This window comes from Rhinatrema bivittatum, chromosome 7 (genome assembly GCF_901001135.1).
Source record: "Rhinatrema bivittatum chromosome 7, aRhiBiv1.1, whole genome shotgun sequence".
NCBI classification, from domain to species: domain Eukaryota; kingdom Metazoa; phylum Chordata; class Amphibia; order Gymnophiona; family Rhinatrematidae; genus Rhinatrema; species Rhinatrema bivittatum.
The window spans coordinates 121,950,715-121,965,592 of record NC_042621.1 but is presented as its reverse complement, the minus strand read 5'-3'; the positions used below and the strand labels follow the sequence as shown (position 1 = coordinate 121,965,592).

General features: G+C 44.3%; 1 protein-coding gene across 1 annotated transcript in view; it reads right to left on the bottom strand.

The window, feature by feature from the left end:
• The window catches only part of PALD1 (phosphatase domain containing paladin 1), a 453,903-nt gene extending 448,238 nt beyond the window's left edge, over positions 1-5,665 (bottom strand). The window contains exon 1 of the mRNA XM_029609049.1: positions 5,411-5,665. Within this exon, the coding sequence (XP_029464909.1) occupies positions 5,411-5,424 (14 nt within the window). The 5' untranslated portion in view covers positions 5,425-5,665. The remainder of the gene's footprint in view (positions 1-5,410) is intronic.
• Positions 5,666-14,878: the final 9,213 nt, after the last annotated feature.

The following is a 14,878-nucleotide window of genomic DNA, read 5'->3' as shown; positions in this document are numbered from 1 at the left end:
GAGCTGGTCCAGAGAAGGGCAATCAAAATGATGTGGGATCAGTATTGGAAGACGTATGAGGAGAGGCTGAAGGATCTTAATATGTATACCTTGGAAGAGAGGAGTGCAGGGGAGACCTTTACATACCTGAAAGATTTTAATGTATAAACTTTGAAACTTTTCCCTTGGAAAGGAAACAGTAGAAGTAAGGTCACAAAATGAAACTCCTGGGGGGATGACTCAGAACCAACATCAGGAAATATTTCTTCATTGAGAGGGTGGTGAATGCCTCAAAAAATGCCCTTCCAGATGAGAGGGTGAAGTCAAAAACAGTCAAAGAATTTGAAGGGGCATGGGATAAACACTGTAGATCCCTAAAGGCTAGAGGATGGAATAAAGAAAAGGGAGCATGGGGATAAAATGCTGATGCGAATGTCAACTATTCGTGGCCACGAGCAGGATGGACTCTGCTCACGGTCTGCCGGGCTTGACCGCTAATCCCGGCCATGAACGGGATGGGCTTCACTTGCGGCCACACCGGGCCTGTCTGCTAATCCTGACTCCGAGCTGGATGAGCTCCACTCGCAGCCCCACATGGCTGCTCTTTGCCACCCCCTAATGGCTGGCACTCTAGGCGACCACCTAGTTTGCCTAATGGAAGTGCCAGCCCTGCTCTCACTCTCTTTCTGCACTCCCTGCTCTTCCTCTCACATACTCAGGTACATGGATGGGCCATACGGGCTTTTTCTGCCATCATGTTTCTGTTTCTAATCCACACCTCTACAACCCTTTCACTCTCCCCTCCTCTTCCCCCCAGCACTCTCATGTTCCTCTTCTCTCCACTTCAGCCCTTTCATCTCCCCTTCAGCCCCCTAGTCCTCTACCTTTCCTCCTCTACCCCCCCCCCAACCCATGCTGCAGCCCTCTCTTTCTTCCCTGACCCAGATCAGGAATGAAGTTGCCTACCCCCCCCCCCCCCCCATGCTTCTTCTTCAATTGGACCCCAAGTGTAGTGAAGACACTTCTGCTGCTGACATCTCTTCCCATGCCCAAAAATGACTCAGTTACCATCTTCTCAGTGGCTTAATTGGATCAAAAGTGTCCTCATCTCCTGTTCTCCAAGTTGTTTCGCCAGCCGAGAAAATCCACTTACCCCAGACGACTGGGTGAGTGTATAGCTTTCCCTGTTGATTGTAACTTTGACCTAGTTCTCTTTCCCTGTTGATTGTAACTTTGACCTATTCCTACCTATTGTTATCTTTCGCTTACTTGAATTGTTACTCCAGTTATACCCTTGTTAAATGTAAACCGATCCGATATGGTTATTTACTATGAAGGTCGGTATAAAAAACTGTTAATTAAATAAATAAATAAATAAATAAATAAATAAATAAATAAATAAATAGCTAGCTGAAAGCCTGCTCAGATAAAGAAAGGTTATCAGTGGAGTACCTCAGCAATCAGTCCAGGGGCTGGTTCTGTTCAGTATTTACAGTAGGGAAGGTTTGTCCTTTTCCAGGTAACTTTAAGATCTGCAACTGACTGGACACCCCTGAGGGAATAGACAAAACGAGGAGCCTTCTAAGAAAGCTTGAAGTGTGGTCAAGTGCTTGGCTGCTAAGATTTAATGCAAAATAGGTGCTGCAATCCAATGCAGCAGTGCATGATGGGGAGTTGGGGGGAGGGCAATCCACTATTGTGCACTACTGGAGACCTCCAGAGTAATCAGATCTGATGTTCTTAAAGTAGTAAGATAGTGCAACAAGGCAACAGCCAGAGCCAAAGGAATGCCAAAGGGCACAGAGTATAAGCAATGAAATTGGTGAGACCTCATCTAGGCAAGGGGTGGGCAAACTATTGCCCACAGGCCAAAATCAGCCCATCTCCCCCATCCTTACGGCCCGCCTACTTCCCACACTTTTAGCAATACCATCCAGCCCGTTCTACTCCTCCAGCAACTTGCCCGGGCTGTTCAACATCATCAGCGATGATGCACTGCACAGTAAAACTCTACTCTTTCAGCAAACCCGACCTCCATAGCCATTCCCACACTGCAATGCACATGTGCGCAGCGGCCAGGGAAGACACAGCCGGCGGTGCAAAACTGGACAAGAGCTGCTTGAGAGGGAAGCTTGGATACCTGCTATGGCGAGAGAACCTGCTGCACGCGCCCCCAAGAATATAAACACCTGCTATAGGTGCACTGCACTCTTGCTGCTTTGAGTGGTTATTTCCTGCTTGGGTTCCTCTTGCTGTCCCGTGGTTCATGCTTCTTGCCTACTCCAGTACAAAATATAAACATCGAGCCAATCGGGCAGCTTCAAGCTCTTAAAGGAGCACCATATCCAACATGTAAGTTGTGTTTTTTTTAAGTGTTTTTTTTTCCCCATGTTTTATATGGTGTCAGCACCAGAAAGCAGACAGAGCTGCTGCCTGTTGTTGACGTGCAGACCCTCACCACCCCATCCATGCTAAAGGATCTCCAAAGGGGAATACCCTCCCCCCCCCCCCCCAGCAGAGCTCTAAACAGCAACTCCCCCTCCCCTGTCACAAAGGAGTGCCAGCAATGTGGCCCTGGTTTTAAAAAAGGTTTGCTCTCCCCTGATCTAGACTATTGTGTCTCATTCTGGAGGCCGGGCAGTACCAGCAAAAGAATATAACAAAAATGGAGGCTGCCCGGAGAAGTAACACCTTGTGAACTGAGACTTTAAAAACCTAATAATGAGTACCCAAGAAGAGAAGAAGATGGAGAAGGAGGGATATGAAAGAAACATTCAAATACGCTAAAGGTAAAAATAAACGCACAAGAAAGCACAAATCTTTAAGCAGAGAGAAATTTCTAGAACAAGATGTCAAGCTAACGGACTCAAAAGAGGGAGACTAAAGGAGTAGCGTTAGAAAATATTTCTTCATACAGAGCGTGGTGGATGTCTGTGCAATCCATGGTGACTAATTAAAATGGTGCGCTAGCATCCCATGTGGGGGTTGTTAATGTTTTGCTTTGGCTGAGCATGCTCCATCTTTTAGAGAGTCACTCTCTGGGATTAAGCAAGAAGTCTCTTCCCAGCCTTAGAGGAACCAGCTCCCTGTAGAACAACCGTAAACTCCAGGGAAGACTATGCTAACAAGATTTAATTGGACTTTTCTTACTGAGGCATGGAACAAACCATTTTTTTATGAGCACCATGAGATTGCGTTGGTCCACTGTTTAGTGAAATCTCTGATTATATGAGCAGCATGCCTGATGTTGGATGATAAAACTGCATCGAACAGAATTTAACACCTTTTGGTGCATCATCAGTTTGGGATCTGCTTGAATTGGGAACATTATTATCTCCTAGTTGAAATGTCTATGAATTGCGTTAAATGCGTGCAAGAAAATAAACAAGAAGGCTGGACTCAGTAAGAGGGTTTCCATGTTTCATTTTGGAGGCACATGAGAGCATGGAGAGCGGAGGTACCAGTGGGGAGGGAACACTCAAGGCCTACCCCCTTGAAAGGTCCTACCAGTGTTATGGAAGAAGGTGCGGTGCAGGTTACACATGGAACAACCTCCATGCAGTTACAGAATTTAAGAAAGCCTGGGATAAGCACAGAGGATCCTTATTTTATTTATTTTTAGAGTTATTTTATGAAATTTGATTTCCCATTTTCACCTAGATGTCAAAGCAGATGGCAAGGAAAATATCCAATAATGCTTACAATTTGCCACATAATTTGCAAAGTGAACCAGGAAGTAAATTGTGCAAACTATACTTATCTGCTGTCCTAGTCCAGGCTTTTGTGTGTCTTTGGAATTAGCACCTCTTCTATTGTTATATTTGTGTTATTTCACTGCAGTTTTGAGAAAAGCTGACATACAAACTTCTCAGTCAAAGATGCCTCTCCAGTTAACATCCCAGCACAGCCATTTAACAGTGATATTTGAACTAGGTAGCAGCCAGTTTAAAAAGAAGGAACAGTGGCAATTCCGTCTACTAGCTGCTAAATTATTTTGGCAGCAAGCAGATAGCCCTGCTGTGTTGAGCACCAGTGCAAGTTGACCAAAAAAAAAAAATTACTTCTGCACAGTTTTGAGTTGGGTTTTTTTTCTTGCGCATGCATGCTTTAATTATCACTAAAAAGGTGAGGAACTGGTGGCTGGGGGACAAGGAGAGAAGCAATTATTCATAACATCAGTTAAGGATATCCATTACAAATCCAGATCCCAGTAGAGTTAGAGATACTTGGAAACTTTCTGTGCGCCAGGCGAGGTAGCGCCCCCTCCTCCTCCCCCGCCCCCCTTTCACAGGCCTCACCGGAAACCTTCAGCCAGTGGCGCAAGATAAAGCAGGGGCAATCAGGGAAACAAATGTCATTTCATTCTTGGATTTTCTGGTAAAATAGCAAGTGCAACAAACTGCTCTTTCCGCTGAGAGAGCCTCGTCGTGCCGAGTCTCGGGAAAGCTCTTCAGACATGACAACAGAAATGAATGGGTTTTCGCCTGGGGTCTGTGCATCCCAGGCCTTGCTCTGCATACCAATCACCCAGCAAAAAAAAAGGGTATTTAATGATGCTCCAACCCGCAGCATTTAATCCAGTTTCCCTTGGAACCAGGGTTGCTATTAGTTTAAAAAAAAAAAAAGTGATAAAAAAAAATGACATATAATCATAAAAAATGATTTTTTTATTTTTTTTTTTTTTGCCAGTGAGAAAACATCACTGGCAGGTCGCCGGTGTTGTGGGCTCAGGCTCCATGAGGCTGCAGTAATCGGGAGCTGGGGACTGCGTCTCAGCGCACAAAGGGGTAACTCTTGGGACAGGCAGGCTGGCTGCGCACAAGATGACAACAATGATGTCTGTAAAAAGTGAGGTGGTCAGTAAAAATTTGGCAGACTGTCAGTAAAGAAAAAAAAAAAGGATTTTTAGGAGTTGGTAACCTTGCTTGGGACACTTTGCTAAACATGATCTTGCGGATTACGAAGGAAGTTTCTCGCACTGTTCTACCTATCCCGAAGAAAGCAGGGTTTCCTGCGGTGGTTTTATGTTTACAAAGAGGAGGGAAGTTGTAACAGTTCACTCTGGAGTCTCCTCTAAATTCCCCTGCGCTGGTTCGCATCCCATCTCCTCCAGTGATGGAAGTGAGCAGGAATGCAGGAGCCACAGTCAAACTCACGCAGGAATCCTTCCACCCCCATGCAATAACCAAGGAAAAATACTGGATTTTGTTCATGAACAGCAACCCGAATGACAGCAGTGCTCCTGCAACTTTCCCCAAGTCACACTATTTCCATCCCTGACCACCCCCACCCCGCCAATATTTCCTCCTTCTCTGGACCCCTTCAATACTTTGTAAACTTGGGGGGTTCCACCTCCCCCGGGCCCTATAGTCTACGCTCTCCTCCTCCTCCTCCCCGTCCCTCCCTCAGCTAACGGGTAGGCGCCACTCACCGGGGCTGGTGCATGTCTCGGGCTCGGCCGCCGGGATTTCTTCCCGGACTCAGGGGGGCGGTTCTACGGGCGATCTTTACGCTGCTCCAATACTACGGGGCTCCGTGGCCCCTCTTCCGCTAGTCCCGGGCAGATTTATCTCAGCTCTCTCGTCCTCTCCGGATTTCTCTCTCATCGAGCGCACGATGATCCCTCCATCTCCCCCACCCGCGAGAGAGCGGAGGCGGGTGCGCAGCTGCAGCTCCTCCCCACCACCAGCTCTTCACTCCTCCCCTGCCTCCATCTCTCCCCAACCACCTCGAGAATATCCTGGCTGGGGTTGAGGGGGGGGGGGGGGGAGATCCAGCTTCCTCCCGGGCCTCGAGACTCCCTGATCGCGCACCCGCTGGGGCTGCACTCACTCCTCTTTCAAGCCTATCACCAGCCTGTAGGATAAACAGCAAGGAGCAGCCAGGCTCGTACCAACTACCTCACGAGGGTCCCTCTAACTCCAAACCAGCGAGGGGGGGTGCACACAATCTAACCCACAATCTAGCAGATTTGTAAACGCTGCCGCCGGGTGCCACAGGATCCCAAGTGTCATGTGGGGCTGGCAGGCATGCTAGCAAATCTAAGATGGCATTAATGGTAAAGGAGGTCTCATGCCATCCACCAACATAAAATGTTAGTACAACAAGCAGCGAAAAAAAAATTGGAACATCCCTCAGTAAGGTACAATCATGGGAGGAGGATGGACGTATGTAAATAGAGGCAGGTATGCCAGCTCCCCATTTTCATTTATTTATTTTGAATTCTTCTATTCCGCCTATATAACGCTGTTAGGCTAAGCAGATTACAGAATAAAAACATCAAACAATGTTACACTAACAACACAGAGAGAACATAAAATTATTATTTTATGTATTTATTTATAGACCGCCTATATCAATAGCTCTAGGCGGCTAACAGATAAAACATCCATAATTAAAGTACATTTTATTAAAGTACATTTACTGATTTTGGAAAGATTTAACAATATGTACCATATGTTTATGGTTCCCTACATTTTATAGAGAAATGATTCTTAAAACACATTTGTACACCCTTTTCTAGAAAGAGGCTTAATGAAACATAGAAACATAGAAATGACGGCAGAAGAAGACCAAATGGCCCATCCAGTCTGCCCAGCAAGCTTCACACACTTTTTTCTCTCATACTTATCTGTTTCTCTTAGCTCTTGGTTCTATTTCCTTTCCTTTCCTTTCTATTTCCTTAATGCTTCTTAACTTTCCTATTCTCTTTTTCCAGATCCCTTTCATAACCTATGTAATAAATTGCAAATTAGCATGTCAACCCTCTAATTCAGCAAAAAAAAAAAAAAAAAAAACCTTTAATAGACAAATAAAGCACCAAATTAAGTGATTTGCAGAATCCTATTCATTTTCACGTGACCTTCAATGGTGACTGTAAAAAAAAAATATATTTAAAAGTACTGTTTGCACTCTAATGGCTCTGTCAGCTGCTTATTGAACATCTGTTCAGTCTCATGATAAAGACCTCCAGATGGGGTATTCGTGTTCTTCTGAAGTAGCAAAAATGACACAGAGGCTGGTGGCACCTTAGTGATGAACAGATTTACTGAGGTGTAAGCCGTTTGGTGCAAGAAGCCGCTTGGTCAGATGCAGGGATTCCTTATTCTCAGCACTTACGCCTCAATAAATATGTTACTGTATAAGGTGCCACCAGCATCTGGGTCATTATAAAGACTGCCACGGTCGCACGGCACAGGGGTTTTGCCCAGTTCTTTCCCTCAAATTTGGCCAGCGAGAATGCCGGCAGGACGAGCAAGCGAGCGAGCTCGGCCTGTCCTCACATTCTGACAGAGGTGCTTAGCAGTATTTATTTATTGAAATAGCAACCTTCAGCGCCCAGTTGTGTTTCTTGATAGAGACTTCATGCCAAAACACTAGCCAAGAGGCGAATGGGTTTCTGACTAATATTTATAAAGTTTCTCCTGGTTCAGATTATGTTTCTTTTTTTTGTTGTTATTTATATTACGCCTTTCATGGAACTTCAAAGCAGATGTATTACAAAAAAAAGAGAGAACAAATGATTTTAAATACTTTTTAATCAATCTAACAAACATTTCAACAATTTTTATAATATACTTACAAAATGTATATTACATGATCGCATGCCTGCTCTAATATGCAATCACATCTAACATATCTGTTGTCACTGACTCATATAACATCTAAAACTGCAATAAAATCATCCATGAACATTCATACCCATTCATACCATCTTTGTTCCAAGCACACTCCCTCTGTTTAGTCCTGGAGTACTGCAGAAGAATCTAGAACCTTCTGTGCTCTTGGTTTGATTTCTCCTACAAGCACCACTTATTGGGGTGTGCCTGTATATCACTACCTCATACACATGAACCCCCTTACTGGAGACATAAGTTCCTAGTAAGGGGGCCTATGCTTTCCCTTACAAGTACTAATAGGAGGTAAAAGGTAATATCGCTTCATGATTGGTTAGGGGGAAATCTCTGCTGTTGCCGGACATCCCTAACATTAGGAGAGAAAAATATTCAAGTAAAAAAGAATTGGTATGTTTTGCTGAGCACAAATGCTTACAGAAAATGTGCTTTTTGCAGATTTTTTTATTATGTTTCATTGGTTCTCAGATTATTCTGACAGTATATTTATTTATTTGAGTTTTTATATACTATCTTTCCATGTGACAATCACTGGATCACAGTGGTGTATAAAATTAGAGGTAAAGTACAAAGGAAGAGTTAAAAGTAAGGCATACAAACAGGAAGAGACATTCAATGAACAGTTAGTTACAGAGTTAGCGAGAAGGCATTGTTGAAAAGCCAAGATTTCAGATCCTGTTTAAATTTCTTGGTGTCAGTAGTTATTCAAAGGTTTTCTGGTAGGGAGTTCCAGAGGGTAAGGCCTGCTATTGATAAAGCTCTGTCTCTTGCTTGTTTTAGGTGGTAGGTTTTTTTTATAGTCGGGATTTCAAGTAAGCCTTTGTCCTGAGATCTAAGAGAATGTGTAGGAATACGTGGATTACATTTTATTCCAAGCATATCATTGTTAGGATTCAAGTTATGGTGAATTATTGTTAGAACTTTGTAGAGGATTCTGGATTGCACGGGGGAGCCAATGTAGAGCAATCAGAATCAGGGTAATGTGATCAGGAGTCTGGCCACTGCATTTTGAAGAAGTTGGAGAGGTTTAAGGTGACTGGCTGGAAGTCCTAGAAATGGCCAAAATATTGTTAGTATATGGGAATATCCCTAAATGTTGCTGATATATCAATTTATTTCTGACACTGCCTATTTTGGAATTATGTAGTAGTTAGCATAAATGCCCATCAAAAAATTATGGGGTGCAAAGTACACATTAAAACTGCAATTTTTCTTTTCTTTTTTTTTTTTTATTGCACTTTTGTGGTGGTTGACATCTTGCGTAGTGCGCTCCCAGTGCGCTCTCTCTGCCTTCACCCCCATCCTCCTTATCCCAGGGGAGGTACCTTTCAGCATTACTGACAAAACAGAAACCAGCTTTGATATTGATAAGATTACTGAGATAATGCTCATAAAGGTGATTAACTAAAAGATCATTTCAATTTGCTCTTGAAACATTTGTGGGATAAGCCAATGTATAAAAAGAAGAACATGTTAGCACAACATAAGAAAATGCAGGTAGAATTGCCTTATTAGAAGAAACCCATCTGTTAGAAATGGAGCATAGGGAATAAAAAGGGGAGTGGATAAAGCCTGGAGGATGGGAATGAAGAGAAGAGGTATGGGGGTGGTTTGCGAGAATGACGGCTACTACCTGCTGATTAATACCTTATTCAATAAACATTCACACAGTTAATGCAACTCCAACATTGCTCTATGCTTCAACGGCAAGAGGAAATGTGGAAAAGAGGATTTCATTCAGGCATCAACCAACAAGGTAGCACAGTCTGGGTAAACAAATAAGCGTGGGAGTAGCTTGCTTGTTGCAGTAATTACTACCCCAAAACAATTAAGCCTGATACTTCACTTTCAATGCATATCCAACATAATTTTCTGCTTCAATGGCAGGGGGGAATGAAGATAAGATGATTTACATTCAGACAACAACCAACAAGGACTGAATTGCACAGTCTGGGTAAACAAATAAGCGTGGGAGTAGTTTGCTTGTTGCGGCGGTTACTACGCCAAAACAATTTAAGCCTGTTACTTCACTTGGAAAGCATATCTAGCGCAGCTCACTGCTTCAATGGCAGGGGAATTGAGAAAAGAGGATTTATATTCAGACAACAACAAAGGACTGAATTGCACAGTCTGGGTAAACAAATAAGCGTGGGAGTAGCTTGCTTATTGTGGCGGTTACTACCCCTAACAAATTAAGCATGATACTTCACTTTGAATGCATATCCAGCGCAGCTCACTGCTTCAACGGCAGGGGGAATGAAGAAACAGGATTTACATCCAGCCAACATCTAACAAGGCATTGATCTGAGCAGTATGAGTATACAAACATTGGGGTAACTTGCTCGATACGACGGTTACTACCCTCAAACATTAAGCCTTATACTTCACTTTGATATAGCTCCAACACTGCTCTCTGCATCAATGGTGGGAGTGGAAGGAAATTAGAATCAAAAAGCTACCAATAAGGCCCTGAACTCAGCGGTCAGAGCAACAGTTAAGTATGAGAAAATAAGTGTGAAAGCTTGCTGAGCAGACTGGATGGGCCTGTTGGTCTTCTTCTGCTGTCATTTCTATGGATAGGCTGGGAGGCATTCTCATCTTTTGTCAGAAGAGGGAGAGGGGAGGACCAGCCATGCTATCAACTTCTATGGGCACAGAATGGAGATATATTTGTCTTCCTATTACTTTGTATAATATATATATATGCACCCCCAAGAAGAAAATCCGTGTGCAATTAATATGTTAAATTCATTGTTGGTTTTGATTTTAACAATCTAGATCCTGCTAAACATAAGCTTCCAAACAGTAATAGTCAAATAAACAGTCAGGGATTTCCAAAGGATGGTGTTAAGATCTTCTACCTATTGAGAAAGAGCGGGATTAGTGCCCAAGGAGCAGGGCCTATATGGGAGGTTCAGCTCCATGGAAGGCAGAATCTCTTAAGACTGGTTTTATTCTGGGACATGACAATACTGTGATGGCTATCTTTGACCAGCGATGTTCCCTCTAAATTTTTTGAAAGGCGACGTTGCAAAAATATATTCTTTTGTGCAATTTTTTATAGCCAACTTTAAATTTGTGCACTACGAGCCAGTATAAGGCAAATAAAATCAGGATTTCCTGTGCGCTCTGTGTTTTGTCATATACGTGGTGCTCACGGCCTGGGTGCGCATGCACGTGCACACAACTTAGAGGGAACAGTGCCTTTGACTCTAATATTCGGGCTTATATGTTATTTATTTAGTTATTTATATTTATTTAGAACTTTTATATACCGACGTTCATGACAATATTGCATATCGCATTGGTTTACAGTGAAACAAATGTTGCAAAAGAGGCATTACAAAGAAAATGGGCTGAACAAAAGTTATGGGCTGAACTTTCATGTACGTGCATAAAATGTCGTTTTACGTGTGGAAATGGGCTTTTGGAAATTGCCCAGGGGGTTGTATGTGTGTAAGTATGCACAGAAGTGATTTTGCATGCACTTTTAAGAACACAGCAAAGTGGTGGTGGGGGGGGGGGGGGGGAGGAACCCTTTGCGTGCATACTGTTGATTTTCGAAAGTATGCATGTGAATGTACTGGAACACAGCCGGTGTAAATACGTGCATGTGTGCAATTCTTGGTTTCGGTCACATCTGCTAATTTTCAAAGCAGACTAATCAGATGCATTTGCTTTCAAAATTCAAGCTAAAGTCCAAATGTACTTTGTCTACTATTGGGAATGAGTGTGTGTGTTTGTGTATGCAATTGTAATTCCATGGGTGCTTTTCAGAAAGGAATCACCCGGGTAGGTTCTCTTTGAAAAGTATCCTGAAGCACGCATGCAATTATATGTAGTTGCTCAGAAAATGGGCGGTCAAGGAAGAAATCTCTGCACGGACTTTGGAGTTTCCGATAGGCGTGCTTAGTTTTCTCCTAAATAAGTCAGCCCACAGAAGCAGCAGGTGCAAGCATATGCAGGCACTTTGTGTTACCTGGGTAGTTTGGGGTTTGAAAATCCACCTCAAGCTATGAGGGTACAAAAGATGGGGCTCGGTGTTTCACGTGTTCATAAAATGTGTGTTTGACCACTGATGAAGGCAGCGGTTTTGCTATCGAAACAGTGGCCGTGTTGGGCGCCAGGATTCAGCGGAAGGTTAAGTAACATTTATGATAGCATTTTTCACCACAAATTGAAATTGTATATACGTATGAGGATTTAGCCTTAGGTTCGGTAAATGACGTGACAACTGAGTACTGGTGTCTGATAACTGCTTGGGGCCCCATTGTAGGCAAGAGGCGGTGGATTATGCTATTTCAGCACACACTATATTCTGAGAACTGTTCCTAAACATCTTTTGAACATTGTGAATTTGTTGTACACCTCTTTTTTTGTGTGTTTTTCTGGTATTACTTTTGTTCATCATGTTAGAGCAGAAAATGAAATAATTTTCATTGCACCCCCTCATGCCCCCCCCCTCCATTTCCGACAGGATGCAGTCAACACTGTGCGCTGTGGGGCTTTGGAAGGAGAGCGTGTGAGCGAGCTCAGTGTCTCCGCTGTGCTGCTGATGCTGTGCTGATTTTCGGCAGGGGTAAACTTGTAATCTTCAGCAGGCATGTGCAGAGGAAAGCATACCATGCTATTTCATGCCCAGCCGCTAAAGCCTCATTTACATATGATGCAACCTAATTTACATGTTGGTACCCACTAAGGTACATGGGCATGCACATTAGACCATGGCACGCTAGTTCTGTGGTTTTACTAAATGGCCAGAACACAAAGGACATAGGTTCCTAAGTCTTTGAAAATGTTCAGCAAAAGCTGGAAGGCCCAAGGGGAAACTCCCACACAAAGACAACAACTGTCCATGACCGGATGGCGTTCCAAACAGAGAAAAGCATTTATTTTAGAGATCAGGGTTCAGAAAGTTAATAAAACATTTGAGAAATACAGTCCAGCACTTTATATCACTTTATATCACTTTATATTGTTATACTGTATTTTCCACCTGAGTTCATTGTAAACCGGCATGATGTGCTTCACGAATGTCGGTAAATAAAAGTTAATAAATAAATAAATAAATAAATAAATAAATATCAAAGGCAGTTTCTCGGTCCAATCACAAAATCCTAGGCAGATGTTACTCACAGTTTACTAATACAAAAAAGATCACTTGGAATAGGACAGAATGAGCACCACTCTGAATATAATAACCCACTAGAGGAGCATTCTCATAAAGGGCACACCAAATATTTTGTATTAAACCAATGCCCTCTTATCATCATCGCGCTCCTTCTTATGCTAAACATCCATAGCAATTTACCAAGTCCATAACAATTCTTTTAGACCATTTTTTTGTTTTTTGTAAAATGCAATTGCAAACTCATCTGCAATCACAGCATCTTGGCCAGTTCATCTTATGTGCAATCAACCAACATGGGCGCCGTTTTCATGTCACATCTTCTTCAGGGGTAAATATCGTTTCCAACGCTGCGCAACCTTCCACTCTTCCAAAACCTTGCACTATGATTTATTTTCGATTTGGAGGGTGGCTGTTGGATCCAGTAGCACTCACAGTTTAGTCCCAACCATTGCAGCAGAAAATCCTCTAGCTATTCCCTCTCCAGTTCCCCACCGAGGTCTCGCTCTTCCTTGAGACCCACTGAAGAACAGTCAGAAACCCGTCGCTTTTTACTGCAACTGTGGGCTTCCCCAGCCAGAGCTGGTGTCTCCGTGGACTTGGAGGTCCTTAATTCCACTTGGTGACCCGCAGCTGTACAGGAGGGAGCTCACTACTGCTCCTCCAGCAAATTTGCTCAGCACTATCTGTCCCTGAAGGCCTGAAGTATCCAAGACGGTAAGATCCACAGCCTTAGAAATCCATCTCCTGGCTCGTCCCAGTGCTTGTGGAAGCACTTTTTTTTGTCCTCACCTCAAACCCATCCCCTTTGGGGGAAGGCACTGACCATCACGCAGCACCTCTGAGAACCTCTACATTGTGCTGAATGGCTCCTTTCTAGTGAACCCAAACAGGGGTCACATTAGTTTTATTTCAAAGCGTCTGCTCATTGTAATTTTGAATGTCTCATATTCCCGAGTGGTTCTGAAGTTCTTTACATCCACCCACCACACCCATTGAGGAGCTCTTTAGGGAGCAAATTGGTGTTGTGTCCTGTGCCCGTGAACGGCCACGGGCGCGGCCCCCTACCTCCACCGGGGCCGGTGCCCATCACCCCGGGGATGGTCCGCAGTCTGGCCGCCCGCTGGGGAGCTGTCCCCGCTCCTCCCTCGCGGTGCTCTGCTGGCTTTCCAAGATGGCCGCCGCCATATTTAGGCACGAGACCATGCCCCCCTGCTGGATTTAAAGGGACCTGATCCCTTTAATGATACTCACCTGCTTCCAATGATCCAGAGTAGAGGAAGTATTAAGGAGGCTTCCTCTGCTCATTCCTCGACTTGGCAACATTTCCTGTGAGCTTTGTCCAGTCTGCTTGCCTCAGTGAGTTCCTTGAGCTTGGCTTCTGGTTCCTGACTTCGGATTGGCTTATGGTGATTCTCTGGTTCCTGACTTCGGATTGGCTGATGGTGATTCTCTGGTTCCTGACTTTGGATTGGCAAATGATGATCCTCTGGCGTACAACTTCGGACTGGTGAGCGACGACCCTCTGGCACTCAACCTAGGACTTCTCCAAGACTACCGTCTCCAAGGGCCCGCCTAAGTCCCAGCGGCCCAGGTCCCTACGGGCTCCTCCTGGGGGGACCGCGGGCTTCCAGGGCGAAGCTCCAGTTGGCCCTTGTACCGTTTCCCTGACCTCCCTAGGTCCACCTAAGTCCCAGTGGTCGGGTCCCTACGGGCTCCTCCTGGGGGGACCGCAGACCACCAGTGGTGAAGACACAGCGCCTCATCTCATCTCTTCATCGCCTCCGTGTTCGCCTCAGCCTCCAGTGCCAAGGGTCAGCTGCTCCTGCCTCCTGTTCTGCCTCGCCACCTGACGAGAGAGCCTACGGACCCTCCGAAAGGTATACCATCCTCTCATCGGCCAAGGGTCCACAAGCCTGAGCATAACAATTGGGAGTGATCGGGTTTAGTTATGTTGGATTTGGAGCCTAATATTAAGTTGAATTTTCCCATTGTGGGGGGTGGATTCAGTAAAGCAGATGAAAGTGGGATTTGTCATACCCCTCACCTTCAAGACCTGCTCAGGGTGTTGTACAGTTCTGTAAATTATCTGGAAGTTTTTGGGAATGGGGAGCTTGGATGATGAGGATAATTAAGT